Source organism: Lithobates pipiens, unplaced genomic scaffold (assembly GCF_037356315.1).
Source record: "Lithobates pipiens isolate NorthernLeopardFrog02 unplaced genomic scaffold, aLitPip1_a1.2 Scaffold_13, whole genome shotgun sequence".
Taxonomy (NCBI): Eukaryota; Metazoa; Chordata; class Amphibia; order Anura; family Ranidae; genus Lithobates; species Lithobates pipiens.
Window position 1 is genome coordinate 126,732,468 of NW_027507718.1, and position 22,875 is coordinate 126,755,342.

A 22,875-nucleotide genomic window follows, 5' to 3' on the forward strand; every position below is an offset into this window, starting at 1 on the left:
TCTATAAAGTAGATATTTTGGCATTTGCGGATGCTTTTTTTTGGCCACAAGGTTTTGCAGGCTGCTGTTAAGAGGGGTACCCAATTGAGAGGTGTGGTGTGTTTTTTTTTTTTTTTTTTTTTTTTTATTCAGGTGGGGCTCCTGTAACAGTTAAGGCTCCTGTGGTTAGGGCTCTTGTTTGTTTAGCCTTGGGTTATCTTGCCCTTATTTTTCTTTGGCACTGCTTTTGGATGTCCCAATGGTGAAGATTAAGGAGGCGCTGTGTGCAGTGATGAACGAAAGAGAAAATGGGATTTTTGTACTTACTGTAAAATCCATTTCTCTGAGTTCAGACACAGCACCCACCCCTTTTATTGAGTTTGATACTTCTATTACAGCTTGAATATCTAGAGCAGGAAGGGGGTTATATACTGACTGAGGACAGCCATGGGCGTAGCCAGGTGTTTTTTTTTTTCTGCCTAGTCCTACTCCTGCGGAGGAGCTGTAACCCAATGGTCAAGATTAAGGAGGCACTGTGTCCATCAAACTACTTTTACGGTGAGTACAAAAATCCAATTATTTTACAGTTCTGTCTCCTATAAGACAAAGTACATGTAGTACTTTGTCCCATGTGCTTTCTAAAGCTGGGTACACATGGATAATAAATTCAGCCAGTTCCTCACGTGACTCCTAGGTTCTCTCTCCTCCCTGGCTGATGTCAGCTGATGTGCTAGGCCCCTCCCACTATAGCTGTCAGCCGGGCAGAGGAGAGAGCCGTGGAGTCACGGGAGCGCCGGGAGACGCTCTGATATAGATACAGATCAGCAGCTCTTCTTTCTTTTTTTAATAGCACCGGGACACGTATCGTTGTGTTACAGAGGGGATGGGGGGATTTTATTATACTGAGGTAACAACCACTTTAAAGCCTAGTACCCACGGGCTGAATGTCGGGTGGCATTGGCCAGTTCAATAGAAACCATCTGGCATTTGGTCCACGTGCACTGCAGCTCGTCGGACAGATGCCAGCCATTCAGCCAGCTTCTGTTGATGGAGCTTGACTGAAAAAGGTCTGCCGATCAGCTCCTGATCAGCGCTCTCAGCCAATGGCCATATTGACATTGCATGGTTAACACAGTGACTCCATCTGAGCTGTCAGTTTTTCTTTTTTCAGCCCTGCTGGGTTTAACGAGAAAAAACGACTAGGGTGTACTAGACTTAACCCTATTTATGAGGTCCAACCTGCCCCCCTCCCCTCCAATTGTGGTTCGATAACCACTATAGAGGCAGCTGGTTCATAGCTGCAGGTTGTCTTGGCTATGAGCACTTTCCTTAGACAAACCGTGGCAAGAGGAATGCAGAGGTTGCTGGTCACAAAGCAGTTAGGCTTGTACTCTATCCCTAAGGAAGAAACCATGATTGGAGAAATGTAGTTCTAGATTATGGTATAAAAAGAATTAGAACCTCTTCCCGATGTGAAAATTCACTTTTTTGTTTGACCTGGTGATCATTGTCACCAGGACAGTGGTGGAAAGAAAATTAAAATTTTTTCATTTGTCACCAGAACAAAAGTTGGGGAGATATTTCCCAGTTGTCTTTGGGACATAGTTTAACCTTTCCCTTTTATCCAAAAGACACATGCATGAACGGGGTCCTACTCTTTTGTAGTGATTATTTTTTTTTTTTTTTGCAGTCTCATTTAGTATTTGTAGAAGGAAGCATAGTTGTTACAAAAGCGTTTTTATGCAAAAAAAAAAATAATTATTTTACTTTAACTTGCATTGATTTGGAGACTATTGCTCTTTATCTTGAAACTTGATTTTTTTTTTTTTTCCTGGTTGGGTGAAGGGGTTAAGCTGTGACTATGGATAAACAGCCAGGGGCAGGGAGTGTGAGTAAAGGGCAGGTGACAACCAGCAACAGCATTTTTATCACATGACATATGACCTCCTTGCAGATAAAGGTCAGAGCTGTGAATCACATGTGATTACTTTGCATGTGTAGGAGAATAGTTGCCTGTAGAGAGGTTAAAGATAACCTGTGACCAAGTAGAATATTGCTTGCAACTTTCTTCATTCCTACTGGCACTCTTCCATTTTATACTTTTTTGATATCTTCTGAGTTTAGAAAAGCTAAACATTTTTTGTCTCCAGGATCACTTTTTTTCAGTGTTTTTAGATGTCACTGGGTTTGGCTGCATTTACATGCGTTTAGCCATGTTTAAAATTTCTAATCTGCCCCTTGACACACAGAATTATTTTTCTATAAATGCTCCGCATCAAGAGTACCATTGAAAATGCATTACCTGCATTTGTGCGTTTGCAAATATTCTATAATTGCAGATTATATTTTTATAGAGTAGATAAACTATTTCTTGGTTTGCTAGGTAGGTAGCATAAGGAAAACTGAGGATCAGTGCATTTTTGCATTGAGACTTTTGAAAAAGTTAAGTGTAATCATTGAGGAATTGGATTAAAGTGATCATAAACTTCTTTTTGGCTAAAATAGCTGCTAATAACAGAACATATCATAGTCTTGTTTTTACAATTTGAGCTTCCTTATACTATTTCTTTACCCAACGGAAGTGTGCACATGGTGGAGACTCTGTCAGTCCCAGCAGGCACAAGGGGCCCATACTTAATTTCTGTCAGTGTGGCAAAGGGGTGGTGTAAGACGCCACTGTGCCCCCCCGCCGTCTGACTGGCACTTACCCTGTCTCGGTGGGGCAGCGGGTGACGGCAGAGTGATATCCTTGATGTCTTCTTCTCCCGTCCTCTCCTATGATTGGCCGCCTGATAGGCATCCAATCACAGCACCTGTCATTTCATCCAGTCGGGTGACTGGTAGCAGACTCAAGCACCTGATTGGCAGAGAGACGGTTCAGTGTTTAGGAAAAGGGGCTGACGCCTGAACAGGGGGGTGGCAGCGGCAGCCATGGATAGATTCATTCATTCATTCATTTTTGTGATAGAGGAGGTGACTGGAGAGAGGGGGTGATGCCTGTGCGCCCTTATGGACACCCTGCCATTGATTGCAGTGCTGGGGACCCGAAGACTGGTGATAAACCAGCCTGGGTAAAGACAGCACTGGATCCCTGGTGAGTGTCTAAGGCCAGCAGCTACAGTATTTTTAGCTGCTATCTTTTATTATCATTTACAATGGCTGTAGTCCCTTTTTAAGGTTTTTTTTAAATTTATTTTTATATTTCTTTTTATTCTATTTTTCACATATACAACAACCGGGCTGCCAACACCCGACATTACGGCCTCGCAGGGCCCACAAAAATACAATTCCTCTATAACCATCTCTGGCTAACATTTCAACTAACTACAACCTATTCCCCCTCCCCCCGTCATGGTTCGGTTTCCCTATATGAGAATGAGGATCTTAGCTGCTGGTTTCTCTCCAGGTAATCATATTAATTCAGCCCACCGCTGTGCTAGGCATCAAAAAACATTTTCCACCCACCTGAGAGAGTTCCACTCTGATTAGTAATACTCCTGGACATATCTAAACAAATATCACGCATGTCTTTCTAATCCCACTGTGTTGTCTGAATTGTACCAGGCCTGCCATATCTTTTCAAATTTCTTAGCGCACCCTCTAGCCTTATGTATGTAGGTATGTGGATTTATAGAAGGGCAGCATGTTCTTCACCAAGGTCTTCCAGAAAGCAGTGTCAGGTGCCCGAGACTCTTTCCACTTAAGGAATATAGCCTTTTTTGCGTAGAATAACAGTATTGTGAGCAGTGTTCTCAAGGCCCTGGTCTGAACCACCTCCTCCACCAGTCCCAGCAAGCACACCCTCATAGTTATAGGGATGGGGATTGCAAGAAGGTCTGACACACAAGATAGGACCTCCTCCCAATATCGTCTGATGTGGGGGCAATACCAGAATATGTGATAAGCATTGGCTGGGGAAAATGCGCATCTCCAGCACTCCGCCAATACCGTTCCAAAAATATTTGTCAACCTGGCCGGAGTGCAATAGCTTCTATGGAGGAATTTGAATTGTATCAGCCTGTCTCTGGCTGACACCAAGTGCCTGAAGGGTTAATTCCAGACCTCGTCCCAGTCCTCCCCCTGCAATTCTGGGACTTCTTCCTCCCACCTGCTTCTGCATCTCTCCACTGCCTTAGGTGTGGTTTTAAAAAACTCCTTATATGATCTAGAGGGAGGTTTATCCAAAATCTCTGCCGATTAGCATAGATTCGAGAGTTGATGGAAACGATTCCACCCTGTAGTCTCTAGATTTTGACTGATACGCATGCCTAAGTTGTAGGTAACGGAATAGGTATGTATTTCCAAAACCATGCCTCTCCTTCATCTGGGGGAATGACAGAAGGTCACCATATCAAGTTACATCTCCTAGTGTCTTAACTCCCTTTACTGCCCAGATCATGGGTTCAGGTAAGTTATAGAAGTGCTGCAGCTTAGTGTTCATCCACAGCGGGGTCGAGGGGGGGAAAAGCCCCGAAAGCTAGGAGATGCTAACTGAACCGCTGTTTCCCATGCTTTAATCGTGGCCTTCATAGTGATTGTTACTGGTAATTCAGATTTAAGGCCTCTAAAAAGTGGCAGGCGCAAACTTTCATATGAGCTGCCTCCAACACCATGGCAGCATCTCCTTCATCCATGATCAGCCGTCTCCGGGCAAATACCATTTGGCCTGCCAAATAATACTTGTGTCAATACGGGAGCGCTAGACCCCCCTCCCCCCCCCCGTCTCCCGGTTCCTGTAATACCTTAAGCCTGATTCTAGGTGTCTTGGGAGCCCACAAGAACGAGCCCACTATTCCATCCAATTGTTTGAAATAAGATTTTGGAACCCATATTGGTGCATGTCTTAAAAAATAGAGTATCACCGGGAGGACCTTAATTTTGAGTAGACTAATCCTGCCTATCGGGGACAGTGGAAGCCTAGTCTACGCTTGTACCTTTTTGTTTAAGCAAAGTCAACAATGGGAGCAAATTTTAAGGACGTGTAATCTTTTATATTTACTGTGACCTTCACCCCCGGATATGTAATGGACGATACCCATTGCAATGGTAAGTTGGGGTCTACTCCGTTTTTTGCCCTGTCGTTTAAGGCAAGAATTGAGGACTTGTTTCAATTCACTTTTAACCCTGAAAACCTGGCAAAATCATTCAGAATTTCCAGGACAACCGTCAGCGAGTTCCCAAGGTCCTCGAGAAACAGGATCATGTCATCGGCGTATAATGCCAAGGTTTCATGAATTGTATCTACGCTAATGTCCTGAACCCTCCCGGAGGACCGCAACGCAATAGCCAGGGGTTCCATAAATAGGGCGAAGAGTAAAAGGGGCAAGCGGGAAGCCCTGCCTAGTACCCCTCCCCACCGCAAAGAAAGGTGACACCACCTTCCCCATCCGTATTGCCACCCTGGGGTTCTTGTATAGCATTGAGATCCACTTCCAAAAGTATGGTCCAAATCCTATAGCCTCCAAGACCTTCCCCATAAATAGCCAATCATATGCCTTTTCAATGTCTATGGATACCACCCCTTTAGACTCAGATGCTATAGTAGGTAGCTGTAGGTGCGTGAATAGTCTCCTGAGATTAGTATCTGTCGATTTTTACCTGGCATGAACCCAGTCTGGTCGATGTTGACTATCGTCTGAATAACCTTAGCTAGTCTGGTTGCTAAATTTGGTTAGGATTTTAAGGTAGATATTCAGGAGGGCTATAGTACGGTAGGATGCATATTCAGCCGGGTCTTTCCCTGGTTTTAGCAAGAGAATCATGCATGCTTCCATCATAGTCTGGTAGAGTGGAGCGTTCCAGGCAGTGCTTTAATAGCCAATTAAACCCAACTGCTAATGTTTCAACATTTTGCTTTGTAAAAGTCTGCCGGGAAGCCGTCCTGCCCGGGGCCTTTATTAGGTGGGAAGGCAAACATCGCAGCCTGGATTTCCTTGACCGTAATGTTGGCATCTAACATGGCACTATCCTCTTCAGACAACTGGAGTATGGCCAAACTCTGAAGGAAATTGTCCAACTCCGCCCCATCACATGGCGGGATGGGAGAATACAATGTCGAGAAGAAATCCACAAACTCCTGCATGATACGTGTCGCATCACCAACCAGTGCCCCACCTTTGTCTTTTATAACTGGGATGTGAGCCGTCAGAGGGTGATCCGCCAGGAGCTTCCCGTTCTTGTCCCCCTCAGCAAAGACCATGTGTCACCTCTGAGACACTTCCATTTTTGTCATCCCTTTGACCTGCAGCAACAGGTGCCGCCTCGCCTCCAGGAGAGACCCATACGAAGCCTCCGAAGGGGACTCTGCATGCACATTCCCTCTCCTCCTTTTGTATACTAGTGAATTCCTCATTCTCATTGACACAAACCATCTTGATGGCGGAAATGCTGGCAACTGCCTTGAAGGCATCCCAGACCACTGGGGGCTCTGCTGTGTCAACATTAGATGTCCAATACCTCTGGATGGCCCCCTCCAGCTGGGCAGCAACCTGCTTGTGCTGCAGCCAACCAGGAGATAGGTGCCACCCCCCCCCCCCCCCCCAGACCGGAAGGTCAGAGTGAGAGAGAGAGAACGCATTGTGATCAGACAGACCCCCTGGCAGATATTCAATACATGTTACATAAGGCATCATAAGGTTATTGCCAAGCGCCAGGTCTATTCTGGCTGATGAACCATGAGCTGTCGATATGTGAGAGAAGCATTGATTTGATGGATACTTCCATCTCCAAAACTCCACCACGCCAGCTACCAAGGCCCACCCCCGCAAATCAGCAGAGCTTGCCCTGCCTGGGTTGGAGGAATCCAACGCCCAGTCCAGAATGGCGTTGAAATCGCCCAACACAACCAGGTGTAGGTGTACAAATTGATCCAGCCGAGTCAACATGTCATAAAGAATTTGTACCTGGAAGGGAGGAGGCATGTATACATTTATGATCAAAATACAACTGTGAAAAATGTCTAGCACCACCGCCACATATCTTCCTCCTGGGTCCAATATTACCTGGTGGATGGTACACGGAACCGATCTACTTATAAGAATGGAGACTCCTCTCAAACGTGGCGTACGTAGCGTGAACTGCTCTCTGTATTCGCTGTCTGCGCAAGGCCAGAACTCTGTGTCCCTCTAAATGGGTTTCCTGCATAAAAATTAGATGGGGCTTATAATGCTTCAGGCATTAAAAAAATCGAGGCCCTTTTTAAATTTATTATTGAGAACTCTGACGTTCCAGGACACTATATTAACTTTATCCGCCATGATCTTTATGGTCCGGAGGACCGAGTCTATGGAACGTCAGGGGACCTCCTTTTTTCACCCAACAGGGTTATCAACCTTCAGTGTCTTTACAGGAAACAAATACCAGCCAGCTTTTACACGCACTTGAACCATGACAGTTAAAACTACCCCCTACCCCCCCCCCCACTATTATACCAGAAACAAGTCCCCAACCAAACACAAAAACTGTTCCGGTATGCAGCTTCATCCCAAAAAACAAAGAAAAGAAAAACATTCGGTGAGTTCCGGCCGTAGCAATCTAAAAGTTTGTCAGCACTGTGAATCTGCACTTACTCCCAGTGCTCCAGCTTGTAGAAACAAAGGAGCTGCAGGATAACTAATAGGAACAATGAAAAAAATTTGAAAAATGTAATAAAATAAAAAACCTTTTGCAGTGTCCAACTAGGCGTGATGCCAATTCTTAGCACAAGGACCCTCTTTAACTCTAGCATGAAGAATTGTGTAACAGTGGGCATGCAGCTTAGGTTACTGATGGCCCCTCGCAGATCTCACATTAAAGATAAAGGGAGGAAGGAGGTCTCATTTCAGCCGGATTATGCACTTCCAGTATGGTCATTTCTGAGGAGGGGCCTCTCAGGAACCAGCACTCGTCCATCCACCTTTCCATCCCCACCGTTTCCTCCTACCAGAGTGGATCAGGTCCATATGAATTGATGGTGTTCGTGGGCTCCTTCCCTCATGCCTGTTTAAGATTAAACTTGCAGTCATTTTTCCATCCAGCATTACAATCATACAAAGTCAGACAATCATAACTAAAGTACTAGAACAAGGCACAACCAGTGCAACTGTAAATCCAGGGATGTTAGCCACTTAGGCTGAGGTGATTTCAGGAGAGTTCCTTGTCAATCCAATCATTCGCCTCCCCAGGGTCATCAAAGAATTTGACACTGCCCTTGAATTGGATCCTGAGTCTGCTCGGGTACAGCTTACTGTATTGAATCTCCTTGTCCCTTAGACGCTTGCGGACATCATTGAATGAACGGCGTTGCTGCTGCATAGCTGCCGAGAAGTCTGGGAAAAACATTACCCTGACATTTTCATATTTAAGCAACGGCAGTTTTCTGGATTGGGCTAGGATCATGTCGCGGTCTCTGTAATTTAAGAACCGGACCAGGAAGGGTCTAGGGGAAAGCACCTGGTGGTCTGCGGCCAGTGGGAACCCTATAAACTCTCTCCACAACATATGTGGGGGTGAATTTTTTGAAGGGAAAGCACCATGTCTCTTAATTCAGTTATAATTGCCCCCCGGGTGTGAGAAATATCCTCAACATCAGAGACCCTGAATGCTACCGTGTTAAGCCACCCCTGAATTTTATCCAGGTCATGTTTGATTAGCGTACATTCGGAAGAAAGGTTTATCAATCCTCCCCATAAGTTCGGACTTACTGGCATTTATGGCCTCTAGGATCGGTCTGGTTATTGCATCCGTATCCACAGCCACCAGTTGATCCTCCGCTTGTTCCGCAGTTGCTCTCAGCTCCACAGCTGCCCTCTCCGTCGCCATCCTTGCTGCAGTCGGCTTGGCATGCTTTTCAGAGCCCTGTGAAGACAAGATAGTGCGGGGCGGGGTTACTCTCCACTTCCTTTGTGGAACGAGTCTGGCACTGTCCTTTGTCTGCCTTCTGCTGCTTCCTGGATGCCGCAGAACGCATTTCTGTGATCCTGGCACATTCCCCCAGGCGATGAGAATGAAGATTTTTGTTAATTGCTCCTATGTTGCGGATTTTGACAGAATGCTCGGAGTCTCTGAGAGATGCGTGCTCCCGCGATCACATCTGGCCACGCCTCCCCTCCCTCTTTAAGGTTTAAGTTAGACTTGGGTACAATGATTACAGGGTTAAAATGCAACTTGGCTGACATCTATGCGACTGATACCTATTCAAGTTGAACCTGATATTGCAAAAAATTGACCAGGAACTTATTTTATTTTTTTTTCTCAAATTGGTGCGGCACCGCTAAGTTAGTCGTATCGATTTGAACAGTTCCATTGCCGACAATAGGTTGCGACACGGCTTACCTGTCAAACCGCAGCAAATCTTACCTTTGTTCGGGTCAAGTTAAAAACTAGGCATAGGTTAGAGGGATCTCCCCTCCCCCCGCCCCCCCCTTTTTTTTTTTGTTCCACCTTTTCAAGAAAAAATAATAAATACATTTTTGCAGGGGAACAAAAATGTGCAGGACCCTGAAAAGCATTGGACCCGTGATCAGAGGATTAGGGGTGCGATGTTAGACTTCAGCGGACAAGCCCTGCAGCTTTCTTCCTATACCTTCATATAGCCTGTCTGTTAAAAAGCTGCAGGGCTTGTGAATGAACTACAAAAGCGCTCATTGGCGCCTTTGCAGTTCATTCAAAACTGCAAGCTGTCAGCTGCAGTGGGAGACGGTAGCTGTAGTTCATTAATTCACAGGAAACAATGAATGATGCCGCCATGGGGGGCAGGTCTAAGGAGAAGATCCCCCTGCCCGCTTTCGCACAGAGGAGGATTCGGGAAATTGGCGGCAGGTGCTAGAACATGTTACATATTCCACCCTAAATATGGGTGTAACATGTTCCAAAAGGTGAACGTAGCCTTTACCCCTCAATATACACTTTAATCCAAAAATGAACATTAGAGAGAACGGAGTTACAGACATCGCTAGAATTGAGTAACATATAGCAGGGAACAGATTGAATCGGGTGTTGAATGACTGTAGAAATACATAATGTACAAGTTTTTTGTACTAGGAAAACAAATAATGGAGTTTTTTTTTTAGTTTTTTTTTTCACCACGGAAACAAAGGGCAGTACTTTAGCTAAGTGGGTTAGCAGTTCTGCTTGGCAGCATTAGTCATCAGCTGGAATCCCAGCCATGGCACTACCTGTCTTTATTATTTTATTACAGGTACTTGTAGAGTGTTGTCAATTTATGCAGTGCTTTACGTATACATTGTACATTCACATCAGTCCCTGCCCTCAAGGAGCTTACAATCTAACGCTTGTTCATACATACATATACTGGGGCAAATTTTGACAGGAGCCAATTTAACCTACCAGTATGTCTTTGGAGTGTGGGAAGAAATCACTTGGAGAAAACCACGCAGGCACAGGGAGAACATGCAATCTCCAGGCAGGTTGGGATTTTAATGTTCATATGTTCTTCCTGTGCCTATGTGAGTTTCCTCCAGGTACTCCAGTTTCCTCTCACACTTTAAACATATGCTGGTAGGTTAATTGTCTCCTCTCTAAGTGCCCTTTCACGCTGGGCAGCGCTAGCGGTAAAGCGCCGCTATTCGCCCGCTAGCTGGGTGCTCTTAACTCCTGCTAGCAGCCGGAAAAAAAAGGGTTAAATGCTCCCATGTAGTGCCACTGCTGACACATGGACAGGGGTGGTTTAGGAGTCATGTATTCATCGCCCAAAAGATGCTTTTTGCAGGAGTTTTATTTTAATGTTCTGCCAGTGCAGCGCCCCAGTATGAAAGCACACATTGGGGTGGCGGGGGGGGGGGGGGGGCGTTTTCAGGCGCTATTTTAAGCCTTTTAGCGCCTGAAAAATGCCTGTGTGAAAGGGGGTCTAGATCCGCCCTAGTATGTGTATGTATGAATGTGAGTTGGGCACCTCTTGATTGTAAGCTCCTTGAGGGCAGGCACTGATGTGAATCCACAATATGTGTAAAGCACCTGTAGAAGTAATAATAGAAAATATAAACATTCTGTGATAATCTGGTTGACAGCTGGGAATATTTTGTAAACAGATATAGCTATAGAATGTGTTTTTTAATCCATATTGAATAAATTACAGTACAGCTGTGTTGTCGCTACCTCTACCTTGTGCATCTTTCTTTTTTTTGTGTCACATCAGTTGTGATGCCATTGATATTTGAAAGCAGCTTTGCAACTTTGTTTTTGTAACAGAAGATCTTCCTTTTCTTTTCTTTTTTTCATTTTTTTTTTTCATTCTTTTTCTTGTTGGTCTTTCCCTCAATCTCTGAACCTTTTCTCTGTTCAGGGCTTCTTATCTTCCCTCTCTCTTCCATTTTCTTATTGTCTCTCTCCTATTCTCTCTTTCCCTTCATTCCACTCATCTTTTGATGAGCTTTAAGCTCCGTGCCCTTTGCTTGCTTGAGTGAATCCTAAGCGCCCATTCAGGCATCAGAAAGTAAATAAAAGCTCTTTCTTTCCCCCTCACCTCCCTCTTTCTGCCGCCACTTCCTCAGTTCAGCACATTCCAGCCAGGGCTCAGCAAACATGGAGCGAACCAAGTACAGAGCTAGGGGGGTGGGGGAGATCCACTGACTTTAATGACCATAAAATATGGGGAACAGACTAACTGATGGGGGTGAAAATGCAATCTTGGTATACTTGAGTAACTGTAAATAACATAAAGGCAATCAGTACCTTCTGAAAAAAGAAAACAGCATGTGCTTTTGACCTCAAGACCAGCTGTATTTTTTTCACTGTACCTAGAGCTGAGAAAGGAGTCATATATTTGCATGTTGTGTAGCAACCCAGCACTACAGCCGTTACAAAATATTCAAGCAGCATGTAGGTTAGCATTATATATGCCATTTGTTATACAAGGTTTAAACCTAGATAGCCCTAATGTGTGTGGTATAACCACAGTAGCATTTTACTTGGCTGTAAACATTTTTATGTGGCCATTTTAAAGAAAGGGTGGCTAAATGTATCTAATCTAGGGAGGTTTATCCATTTTATATTCTTACTGAACAAGAAAGATTTGTATGTAGTGGACAGAGAAGTGAGGCAGATTGGTAGCGTCCCTGCAGAGAAAAGGATGAGATGGTTAACTGTGCATGTAAGGTCCATAGATCAGCTCTGCTTTTGTCTGCACAGAAGAAAAGGAAGAAGGGGTCAGCTCGTATATGTTGTAGAGGAGGGGTGCACATCAGCATAGCTTCTGTGTGTACAGCAAGAAGGGGAGAGGTCAGTGTCACTAAACTGTGCATAGATGGAATCTAAGAATTCAGTACAGTTTGCATACGTTTATAATGAGAACAACAATACTTTGTTCAGAGGCTGCCCACAAGCAGTGCATTGTGGATGGAGATATCGTCTTATATACAGACTAAGCAATGAGCCTGCATTCAGCATGTTTACTGTATATCTGAGAAGAAGGAATTGAAGACCTCAATGCTGCTCGCCCAGAGAAAAGGAGGTAGAAGGTCACTGGTGTGTGTATAGTAGATTAGAGGTAGTAAAGGCTGCAGCTGGGACTGAGGAAACATGTCCTTTAATTTGTAGATGTGAACAAATATGTAAATTTTTATAATTCTTTCCCCCTGAAGCAATCCATAGATGTTGACAAAAGATGGCTGTAATCATAGGTTAAGCCCTCTTCCTTTTTTATTTATTTTGTTGTTACAAAGTTGAAGTGATTGCAAAGTTATGTTTTTGGAGGGGTTTTTTCGTTTTTTTTTTTTTTTCAATAAACTAGCTTATACTCATCCCATTGCACCGAGCAGCCCTAAACCCCCTCTTCTCTGGTCCCTCGCCGGCACTCCTGGCTCCTTTTCTACTTCTGCGAGTGCTCCCCATAGCAAACCTTTTGCTATAGGGGCACTTGTATGGGCTCAATCCCGACCTGCACTGCATGCGACTATTTACACAGTGTGGCTCAGCCCTGCCCCCATGCTTCCTCCTCCATTGGATTTCACTGACGGCAGCAGGAGCCAATTGCACCCGCTGCTGCTGGTCTGTCCCTGTGTGAAGAGGGAGAGAGGAGAGAAGACTACAATCGAGCACAGTGCCGGGTCAGGTGAGGACTGAGGGTAAGTATAAGGGGAGTGAGGGGCAATTCTACTACCTAAACATTTTTACCTTAATGCCAGAAAACCACTTTACATAATACCTGCATTCTTTTTCTCTTAAACAGCGTAAGCGAACACCTGTTGCTTATAGGCAATCTCTAGGTTTCATTTATATAATTTTTTTTAAATTTATTACTGTATTATAACTGAAAGGCATGCATAGTTAGTGTTACCAATGGCTCTTCTGCAGCTGCTGTAGCACAATAAATACTATTGTTAATGCCAGTTTTCCTCATCTGGTGCTTTGGCCCAGTGAGCAAAACACATGTTATATTGAGCTCTAACTCCTTCAGGAGAGATCTCTTGTAAAATAGTATATTCGTTTTCGCTGTAAGTGAAGGCTTTGAAAAATGTGTGAAACTAAATGTTAGAAATAAAAGCAACGTGCTTTCGTGTTTCATTCACAATGATTTGCTGTGTTGCGGTACATTACCTTATACGTTAACATGCATCACAGCATGCATTCTGAATGGGTTGCCCCATAAAGATCTTTTATTGTGCTATTTTAAAATAAATGGCACTACATCATGCAGTGATTAATGAATTATACCTATGGGCTTATTCGACAATTGTGGTACATAATTGTTAACGCCCCCCTACAAAATTATTTTCAGTGCTATTCAAATTAATAACCACAGAGAAAAATGCAAACGGTAAAAAATGCAGTGTAATCTAGCATTGGTAGAGGCTGAGGGAGAAAGGAGAAAATTGTGTAAGTATAATTTTTTTTGGTTAAAGCAGAGCTCCACCCTAAAGTGGAACTTCCGCTATCTGCACTTCTGGGCATAGATGGCCACAGAATATCCGCAGAGGTCCGCCCCCCCCCCCCCCCCCTTTGTGTCGGCAGTCAGCAGCTGCAGTAGTTGTAGCTGCTGGCTTTTAATATAAATATATAAATATATAAATATATAAATATATATATATATATATAATTTTTTTTTTTTTTTTTTTAAGGTGGAGCTCCACTTTAAAATTGTGTGTGTGTTTGTTTTGTTTGTTTTGTTGTGTTTGTTGTGTTTGTTGTGTTTGTTGTGTTTGGTTTGTTTGTTTTTTTTTTGTTTTTTTTACAGCTTTGATAGATTTGGTGAAGTGTTAAAATAGAAAGTTCTTATGCTTCATATTGCCATCTAGTGGTCAAATGCTGTATTTTCCCGTTCCAATTAATTTGTCTTGCCTGGGGGTCAGTAACTGAGATCGCAGTCTGGTCTTGCTGACCCACCATTCCAGAACATTAGGGCGCACAGCAGAGGGACTACATGTAAAGTTGGAGCTGTAGTAGGGAGCAAGAGACTCACAAGCCAATGCCTCCTCTGTAGTGCTGGCTCCTGAACCATGTGGAGTGATGCCAACTGCACTCCACCTCTTATCCCAGCTAGCTGTCTCCAGAGCGATACCAGCAGCAGAAAAGAAGAGATCTACAGGTCAGTGTGAAGCAATACACTGGGCATAATAGTATACAGCTGCTTTCACACTGATGTGCTGTGGTTTACCCACAGCGCAGGTGCAGTGCAGTGTACCTGCAGCTTTACTGCAGGATTGATGTGTTTAGTCATAGACTTCTATTATATCCTGCAGGTTTGGTGCACTTTTTCAAAGCACGCAACACCTGCAGGATATAATAGATTTCTATGGAAAAGTGCAGGAAAGGTGCAGGTAGACCGCAGCACATTAGTGTGAAAGCAGCCTTCTAGGGGGCTCAAAACAATAAGGGTTAATTTAAATTTGCAGTCTGGGGGGGTGACTAAACCCCATAGTTAAGACATGTTTTTATCACCCCTGCCCCAACGGCTCATTTACAAGTGCAGTAGGCACTACTGCTCCCCTGAAAAGCGATCTGAGTGTTTTTGACAGGTGGGGAGGCAGGCGATATGTGACCTCCTCACCATCTGATTTTAAACCCATGATTACAATATGATTTGTGAAGCCGTAGCATGGTATTTAGATGTTTTAAATCCAGTGTGAGGAGGTGACACTGTGCCCTCTGATCTTTGACTTCTCCCAGGTTGTCCAGGTAGATCTCCACCTCCTTTAAGGTTGCCTACCCCTGATCTAGCCCAAGAGCCCAAAAACATTTTTATTTTATTTTTTGCCCCAATCACACAGAACAATGCACATGCACTTTCAATGAGTGAACTGCGTTGCAAATAGTTTATACATACACGCCTTGGTGTTTAATTTTAGTTCATTGATTTCATCTACATTTAAAATTATTGTTCCTTATGCCAGTAACTCAAATTGGTGACTGCATTACTGTGTATTACATGTTGTGTGCATCTATGATTTATTTTAGTGCACCTTTTTAATCCTATATTTATTTTATTCTTTACATTTAGCGGTCCAGAGGGGGCGCATTCCTCCTGCTCATTCCAGTGCAAGCCCTACTACTGCTCCAGGGGGTGGCGAATATTTTAATGGACAGCCTGTTTCTGAACTCATTTCTCAGCTCCTTCGGGCGGAACCTTACCCAACATCACGTTATGGATCACAGTATACTCAGCAGGGCAGTGTTATGGGCATCGACAACATCTGTGAATTGGCTGCAAGGCTTCTTTTTAGCACTGTGGAATGGTCCAGGAGCATCCCTTATTTTCCAGAGCTTGCTATGGCAGACCAGGTCTCTCTCTTGCGGCTGAGCTGGAGTGAACTGTTTGTGTTAAATGCAGCACAGTCAGCCCTCCCGCTACACATGGCCCCCCTGTTGGCTGCTGCTGGTTTCCATGCTTCTCCAATGTCTGCAGACAGGGTGGTCTCCTTTATGGACCAGATAAGGGTCTTCCAGGACCAAGTAGAGAAGCTTAACAGACTTCAAGTGGACTCAGCAGAGTATGCCTGCCTGAAAGCAATTGCCCTTTTTACTTCAGGTATGTTTTTTGTAGATTTGAATGTGTTTTTAATGTTTCGTGACATTTTTTTTTTTTTTCCCTGTTTCATTTTCTTTTCTTTTTTTTTCACTTTTCATTCATTCTGCATTTCTGCTTGTTTTAGCTTAAGTCTCTTGGATAATTTTCTAACATGTTGAAAGAATTTTACACCTGTAAACAATTTTTCATTTCAGATGCCTGTGGCCTCACTGACCCAGCTCATGTGGAGAGTTTACAAGAAAAAGCTCAAGTGGCTCTTACGGAATATGTGCGAGCTCAGTATCCCTCTCAGCCTCAACGTTTTGGTCGCCTCCTATTGCGTCTACCTGCCCTCAGAGCTGTGCCTGCATCCCTTATTTCCCAACTATTTTTCATGAGGCTAGTGGGAAAAACACCAATAGAGACACTTATTAGGGACATGCTCCTTTCAGGAAGCAGTTTCAATTGGCCATACTCGGCCAGTCAGAATAACCTGCAGTAGTTGCTACTATCTCTTGTAGCATCTTTTACACTACATTAGGGGCAGTTCTCTGTACTTTAAACTGTCCCCTTTTCAGCTGTAGATGACAAAGGCACTTCCAGAACTCATTGTGAAAAGAATTTGCAATTTCCAGAGGCTATTTTATTCTTAAAACCTATGGATCACGGAGTACTCTCTGGTCTTAGAACTATTCAGGAAGCCAGCCTCCCTAATTCATGGACTGATATCAATAATAATGAAAGCACTAATTGGGTATCTAGCTGCTCCACATGGTGTTCAAGAACACACTCATATCACTAACCGTTCCAATGAAGATACTATATGATTCACTTGTTTATGGTATATAGCATAGACTGTGATCTCTACCTCCAGAATATATACTTTTAATGTCATAGAAGAAAGCTGCTGTGATGATTTATTTTTTCTGTTTGCCATATAAACGGCAGCTTGTTGGATTCTGTTGTGTAACAGAAACTTGGTCATTACCTTGTATTTTGAAAGTAGGACTTCACAAGATCACATTAGTAACATTTAAAAAATTCTAATTTATGTTCTTTACTCCACTGCTCTCCATTAAGTCATGTTAACGTCTTTTTATTATTGTTTTTTTATTTTATTTTTTTGTAGCTCAGTTGCTTAAATGATAAATGTTTGGGCTATTCAAATGTAAATTCAAGTGCACATTTTATCATAAATGTGTTATTTTTTTTTTCTTCCATTTGACTTTTAAGAAAAATTGATTATTTACCGGTCATGGGCTAAAATGCTTTTTTCCTGTGAATATTTTATTTGGTGAAGGTAATTCTCAGTTACTGGGATGTGATGACCCTTGTTATTGTTGCATTTCTCCTAATGACATGGTATAAAAGAGTTTTTTTCTTTTCACTTTTATTCTTTTGATCAGAATGACCTATTAACAGGATTTTCTAAGCCTTCTTTAATGCCTTATGTTCTGTTAGGCACAGTAGCCAACTCAATGGTTGGCTTAAAAAGAGTACTAGTTATAAAGCGAAGAATACCTTTGCTTCATTTCAAACAGAATTCTAAGATGTTAAGCTGTGAGTGAAATATTGCATAATAAAGATTACTTTCAAATGCATCATATAAATGGGCTTAAAGGATAAGTTCACCTTTCCTGACATGTTACACCCACATTCAGGATGTAACATGCTAGTGATGCAGCAGCCCAGATCCCCCCTGAGTCCCTGTTGTGACAGCAGGCTAGGGATCTTCTCCCTGCACCCACTCTCACAATTTCTTAAAGAGCAGCCATAAGAGGCTCTACCCACTTGGCCTCATCATTCATTCACAGAGTTCTGTGAATGGGTGAACAACTACTACAGTCAGCCTTTGCAGCTAACGGCTTGTAGTTCTCAGTGGACTACCAGGGCACTGAAGAGCGCTCTTGTAGTTCATTAATGCTTCCTGTCATTCAGTAACTTCCTGCCTGTATGGGCAGACAGCTACACTGACAGTTTGCAGGAACCTGAGATTACACCCATGATCTGCGCTGATCACAGGTGCAATGCTTTACAGGCTCCTTATAAAAAATAATTGCACATTTTGTTACCTGCAAAAACATGCATTTATTTATTTTACAAAGATGTATGCTTTAACATAGCAATGTTTTTTTGAACCACTTGTAAATCTTTTGTCTGTATTCCTTTATTGATTATCTTACTGGTTTAAGGCTTGTCATTTTTAGTTCCATTTTCTTGTTTGGTTTTTAATAAATGAACCCCACCTGGATCAAAAGAAACTAGAGCAGACATGCACAAAGAACCACATGTTCTAGGTGACTTAATCTATCCCCAGCTACTAGGCAAACGACTAAACTAGTATCAGAATTGTGGATCACCACAGAGTGGTACTGTGGATACTAGAGATAATGTTCCGTGTCCCAATTAATTGGAAATATACAAAAGAACATGGAATTTGGAGTTTATAGGCACAACAGTACACAATGTAGAAAAATATAACATCTCTAATAAAAAATAAAAATTAAAACTATACAGTTTAAAATTCACGCTAATGGAGTAGCCTATAAATAATGTAATATAATACAGCTATCCCATCAACCTAACGCACTACATAGAAACAAAAATAATTTCTATAATACAATTGATCCAAGAGTGCTGGTTAAGATGTGGAGTTGTGTCGTCTCTTGCTCTACATGTTACGTGACAAGTGCTTCTTTGTGAGCTTTAGGCAACTAAACAAACAACATAAGACATAACTATATAATACAAAAATTAAACATAGAAAAACATATTTAAAAAAAGACACAAAATAAAAGATTGTCTAACCCCCGAGAGGGTTGCAGAGTCAGCACCCAAACACAGTGGAACAAGCAAACCAACAACTATGGGGGCGTATCTAACATAGTACTAATAAGGTAACATAATATATATGTATATGTGGTCAAAAACCAGCCATTGGTGTGGTGTTGCCACTAACCAAAAATACAGAAGAAACCCACACCCTCAACAAGGGTATGTATACAATATAAATTTATATCAAAGGTAAACTTGCTGTACGTTCAAAATGTCGACGATACGGCTAAAAACATAGGCAGAGCAGCTGCTTGGGGATCAAAGAAACCCCTTAAGGTTTATATATGATAGTATACAGATCTAAAAAAAGATTGATAATCACAAGTGAAGAAAGGTGTAATGTATATTCCAATCACTAATGAAAAACTGGGTTATCTAGAGAAAGAGATAGATGGAGAGAGCAAGCAGCCATGGGAGGTTCAAAGATAGTATAATATACCTGACAGGGGAACCCCTCTCAGGTATATTATTATACTATCTTTGAACCTTCCATGGCTGCTTGTGTTGGCTACATACCAGCCTTTGTGTTAATATTTTTATCTATCTTTCTGTAGACAACCCAGTCTTTTATTAGTGATGGGAAATTACTTTGTTAGCACCCTGCTTTCTTGCCTGCCATTACTATCGTTATGTGAAGGCTGTGGGATGGGTTCCCTTGGTTACTATGCGGATGTGCTGTGATTTCTGATATGTTTCCTGTACAAATGCTACAGACTGTTTAGCTAGGCAAGTCCCATTCTGCTTGGCTTTCACAGATCACTTCGGTTACTTTAATAGCTATTATATATATTTATTCACTTATGATTATGAATATTTTTTACATCTGTAGACCATCATATATACACCTTGAGGGGTTTCTTTGATCCCCAAGCAGCCGCCCTGCCTATGTTTTTTTGCCGTATTGTCTACATTTTGATTGTACAGTAAGTTTTAACTTTGATATAAATTTATATTATATACATACAGTGTATTGCTCCCACTTGCCCCCCTTGTTGAGGGTGTGGGTTTCTTCTGTATTTTTGGTTAGTAGCAACGCCACCCCAGGAGTTGGTTTTTGACCACATAATATTACCTTATTAGTATTATGTTACATACACCCCCATAGTTGTTGGTTTACTTGTTGTACTTTGGGTGCTGACTCTGTGACCCTTCCCGGGGGTTAGACAGTCCAGAATTATTATTTTTTTGTTTGTTTTTCTATGTGTAACTCATTTTTATATTATATATTATGCCTTCCTTTTTCTTTTCACGCATAATAGTTGCCTAAAGCTCCCAAAGAAGTGATTGTCACATAACATCAAGAGCAAGCAACGACACAACTCTACATCTTAACTAGCACTCTTGGATCGATTGTATTATAGATTGTATTCTCATTTCTATGTAGCGTGTTGGGTTGATGGTAGAGCTGAATTATGTTATTTATAGGCTACGCCATTAGCGTGAATTTTAAACTGTATTGTTCTATTTTATCTTTTTAAAGAGATTATATTTTTCTATATTGTTTACTGTTGTGCCTATAAAGTCCAAGTTCCATGAATTCTGACTAAACTAGTATGTGAACTTCTTCTTTTATCTGTACATTTGCTGTGTCCGTTTTGCCCAGAGTGCCTGATCATGAGGGGCTACTGTTGGAACGAGCATGACGCGATCAGAACAAAGGCAAGCCTTTATCTTTCAGCAATTCACTTGCAATTTTTATATCTTGTGAAATCTAAAGGTTTAGTGAACGCAACAGAGGCACTTATTTGAATGTACTCTAAAAGCGCCCATTGACATTAGTATCCTGTACACCCTAGCTTCGCCTGTGAAGAACCCTCACTAACACTGTAGCAGGGGTCAGAAAACATACATTTTTGTAGCATTTGTATGTCACCATGCAATCTCTTATATTAGAACACCCCTATGTCTGTGGGATCCTTTTTAAGGCACAGTACATGCACATTTTTTGTCTCTAAATTTTACTTTGATCACCCAATACAAATCTATGTGAGTTTGACTATATCTGGGTGGTGATCAGGTTTTTTGTCAAAAGTTTAAAAAGTATAATGCGTTTCATTTTATTATGGATTCATAGGTAAAAAAGTTTTTTCTAGAAATTGTAAAGTCTACCATCCCCACTGTGATTAAATAGTTCATACAAGTACTGCTAACAGCAAATGCTGCATTAACCACTTCAATACAGGGCATTTTCATCCCCTTCCTGCCTAGGCCAATTTTTGGTTTTTAGAGCTGTAACATTTTGAATGACAATTGCGCAGTCATGCGACACTGTACTCGTATGAAATTTTGATAATTTTTTCCCCACAAATACAGATTTCTTTTGGCGTTTGATCACCTCTGTTTTTTTATTTTTGTGCTATAAACAAGAAGTTTTTGAAAAAAAACATTTTTTACTTTTTGCTATAATAAATATCCCAGATTTTAAAAAAAAAGCAAACGTTTTTTTTCCCTCAGTTTATGCCAATTATGTATTCTTCTACATATTTTTGGTAAAAAAAAAAAACACACGATGGGTGTATATTGCTTGGTTTGCGCAAAAGTTATAGTGCCTACAAAATAGGGGATAGATTTATGGAATTTTTTTTTTATTTTTTTAATTTTTTTTTTACTAGTAATGGCAGTGATCTGTGATTTTTATCATGGCTGTGCCATTGCGGTGGACATATTGGACATTTTTGACACTATTTTGGGACCATTGACGTTTTATACAGAGATCAGTGCTATAAATATACACTGATTTACTGTATTAATATCTCTCTGGCAGGGAAGGAGTTAACACTAGGGGGCAACCAAGGGGTTAAATGTGTTACCTAGGGAGTGATTCTAACTGTAGGGGAGGAGACCGATCGGTGTTCCTATATACTAGGAACACAATCTGTCTCCTCTCCCTTGACGGGATGTGGATCTGTGTGTTTATACACACAGATCCACGTTCCTGCTCTGTAACGAGCAATCGCGAGTGCCCGGAAGACATCGCGGCCGCCAGATGCGCATTTTTCTCCTCTGACGTGGCGGGGGGGCACGCGCCCCCTATACCGCCGGGAACCCGAGGACAGAGAGATCCCATCTGCGAATGTCATATGACAGTGGGCGGGTAGGGAAGTGGTTAATGACCATTGTGCTATTTTTTTTATTTTATAGTTCCCTTGTTAACTCATATCTTATATGGATATTCTATAAACTCAATCACTTCAGTTCTTAAAACTGAGCTCTAGGCAGATATAAAAGATACAAATGCAGCTCTGTTATTCTTAATACATTGTTAAATTTATCTTTTTTTTTTTTTTTTTTTTTTTTAAATGCAGGCAGTGTAAGTAGCTGAATTTTGATCCTGTTTCAGCCCAATGCAGGGTTGGCGTACAAGAGAAATCCAGTAAATGTGGTAACAACATTTGTTGATAGGAAGATAGCAGTGAGCGAGACCATTGTTCTACTTCTCCTTCCACAGTCTAGACACAGGCTGGGAGTGGATCCAGTATGACCTGGGCTCAGAGGATGGGAGTTGAATGATGCTTGTCTTCAGACTCAGGATGCCTAATAACAGAAAAAAATACTGTGGGGTAGTTTATGAATTGAAGGTCGATTATTGCAGCAGAAACAGGTTTTATTTCATCTCATTTTTGACTAGAGTTCTACTTTTAACAACTTGACTTGGCCCTTTGGCACCAAAGACAGTGAATGCAAGGTGACAAATAAAATTTTTGTTGATTGAACTAATGAACTTCAGTTTGCAATTGATAGGCAAAAAAGTTTTTGGTTTTTTTGCTTTTGCAAAGCTGTTGTTCTTTTTGTGTGTGTTTCTACTTTTAATTTTGTATGTATAAACATTCTGCTAATGCCAAAATTGGGTGTAAGGGAATATTGCCAAAGAAGGAATGTCTAAATAAAAATAGATTCAGCACAGTGTGAGTCTGACTTTTTGTGTTCTCTGCATTTTTCTGAGGTGAAGAATATACAGTTAATTTATCACAGCTTTATATGCAGCAGATATAATTGGAATAGAAGGAACAGTTGTGAGAAAAAGCATGTAAACTCCTAAATATCTATTTGTCACCCTCGCAGATCATTTTATAGTGCACTCTCTCCTTCGCATACATAAGGCCCCTTTCACACATGGGCGA

The 22,875-nt window shown here is 41.9% G+C and overlaps 1 protein-coding gene across 1 annotated transcript in view; it reads left to right on the top strand.

Moving 5' to 3' along the window:
- NR2F6 (nuclear receptor subfamily 2 group F member 6) overlaps positions 1-22,658 on the top strand; it is a 58,828-nt gene extending 36,170 nt beyond the window's left edge. Inside the window, exons 3-4 of the mRNA XM_077475537.1 lie at positions 15,413-15,940; positions 16,135-22,658. Of these exons, the coding sequence (XP_077331663.1) occupies positions 15,413-15,940; positions 16,135-16,421 (815 nt within the window). The 3' untranslated portion in view covers positions 16,422-22,658. The remainder of the gene's footprint in view (positions 1-15,412; positions 15,941-16,134) is intronic.
- The last annotated feature ends 217 nt before the right edge of the window (positions 22,659-22,875 follow it).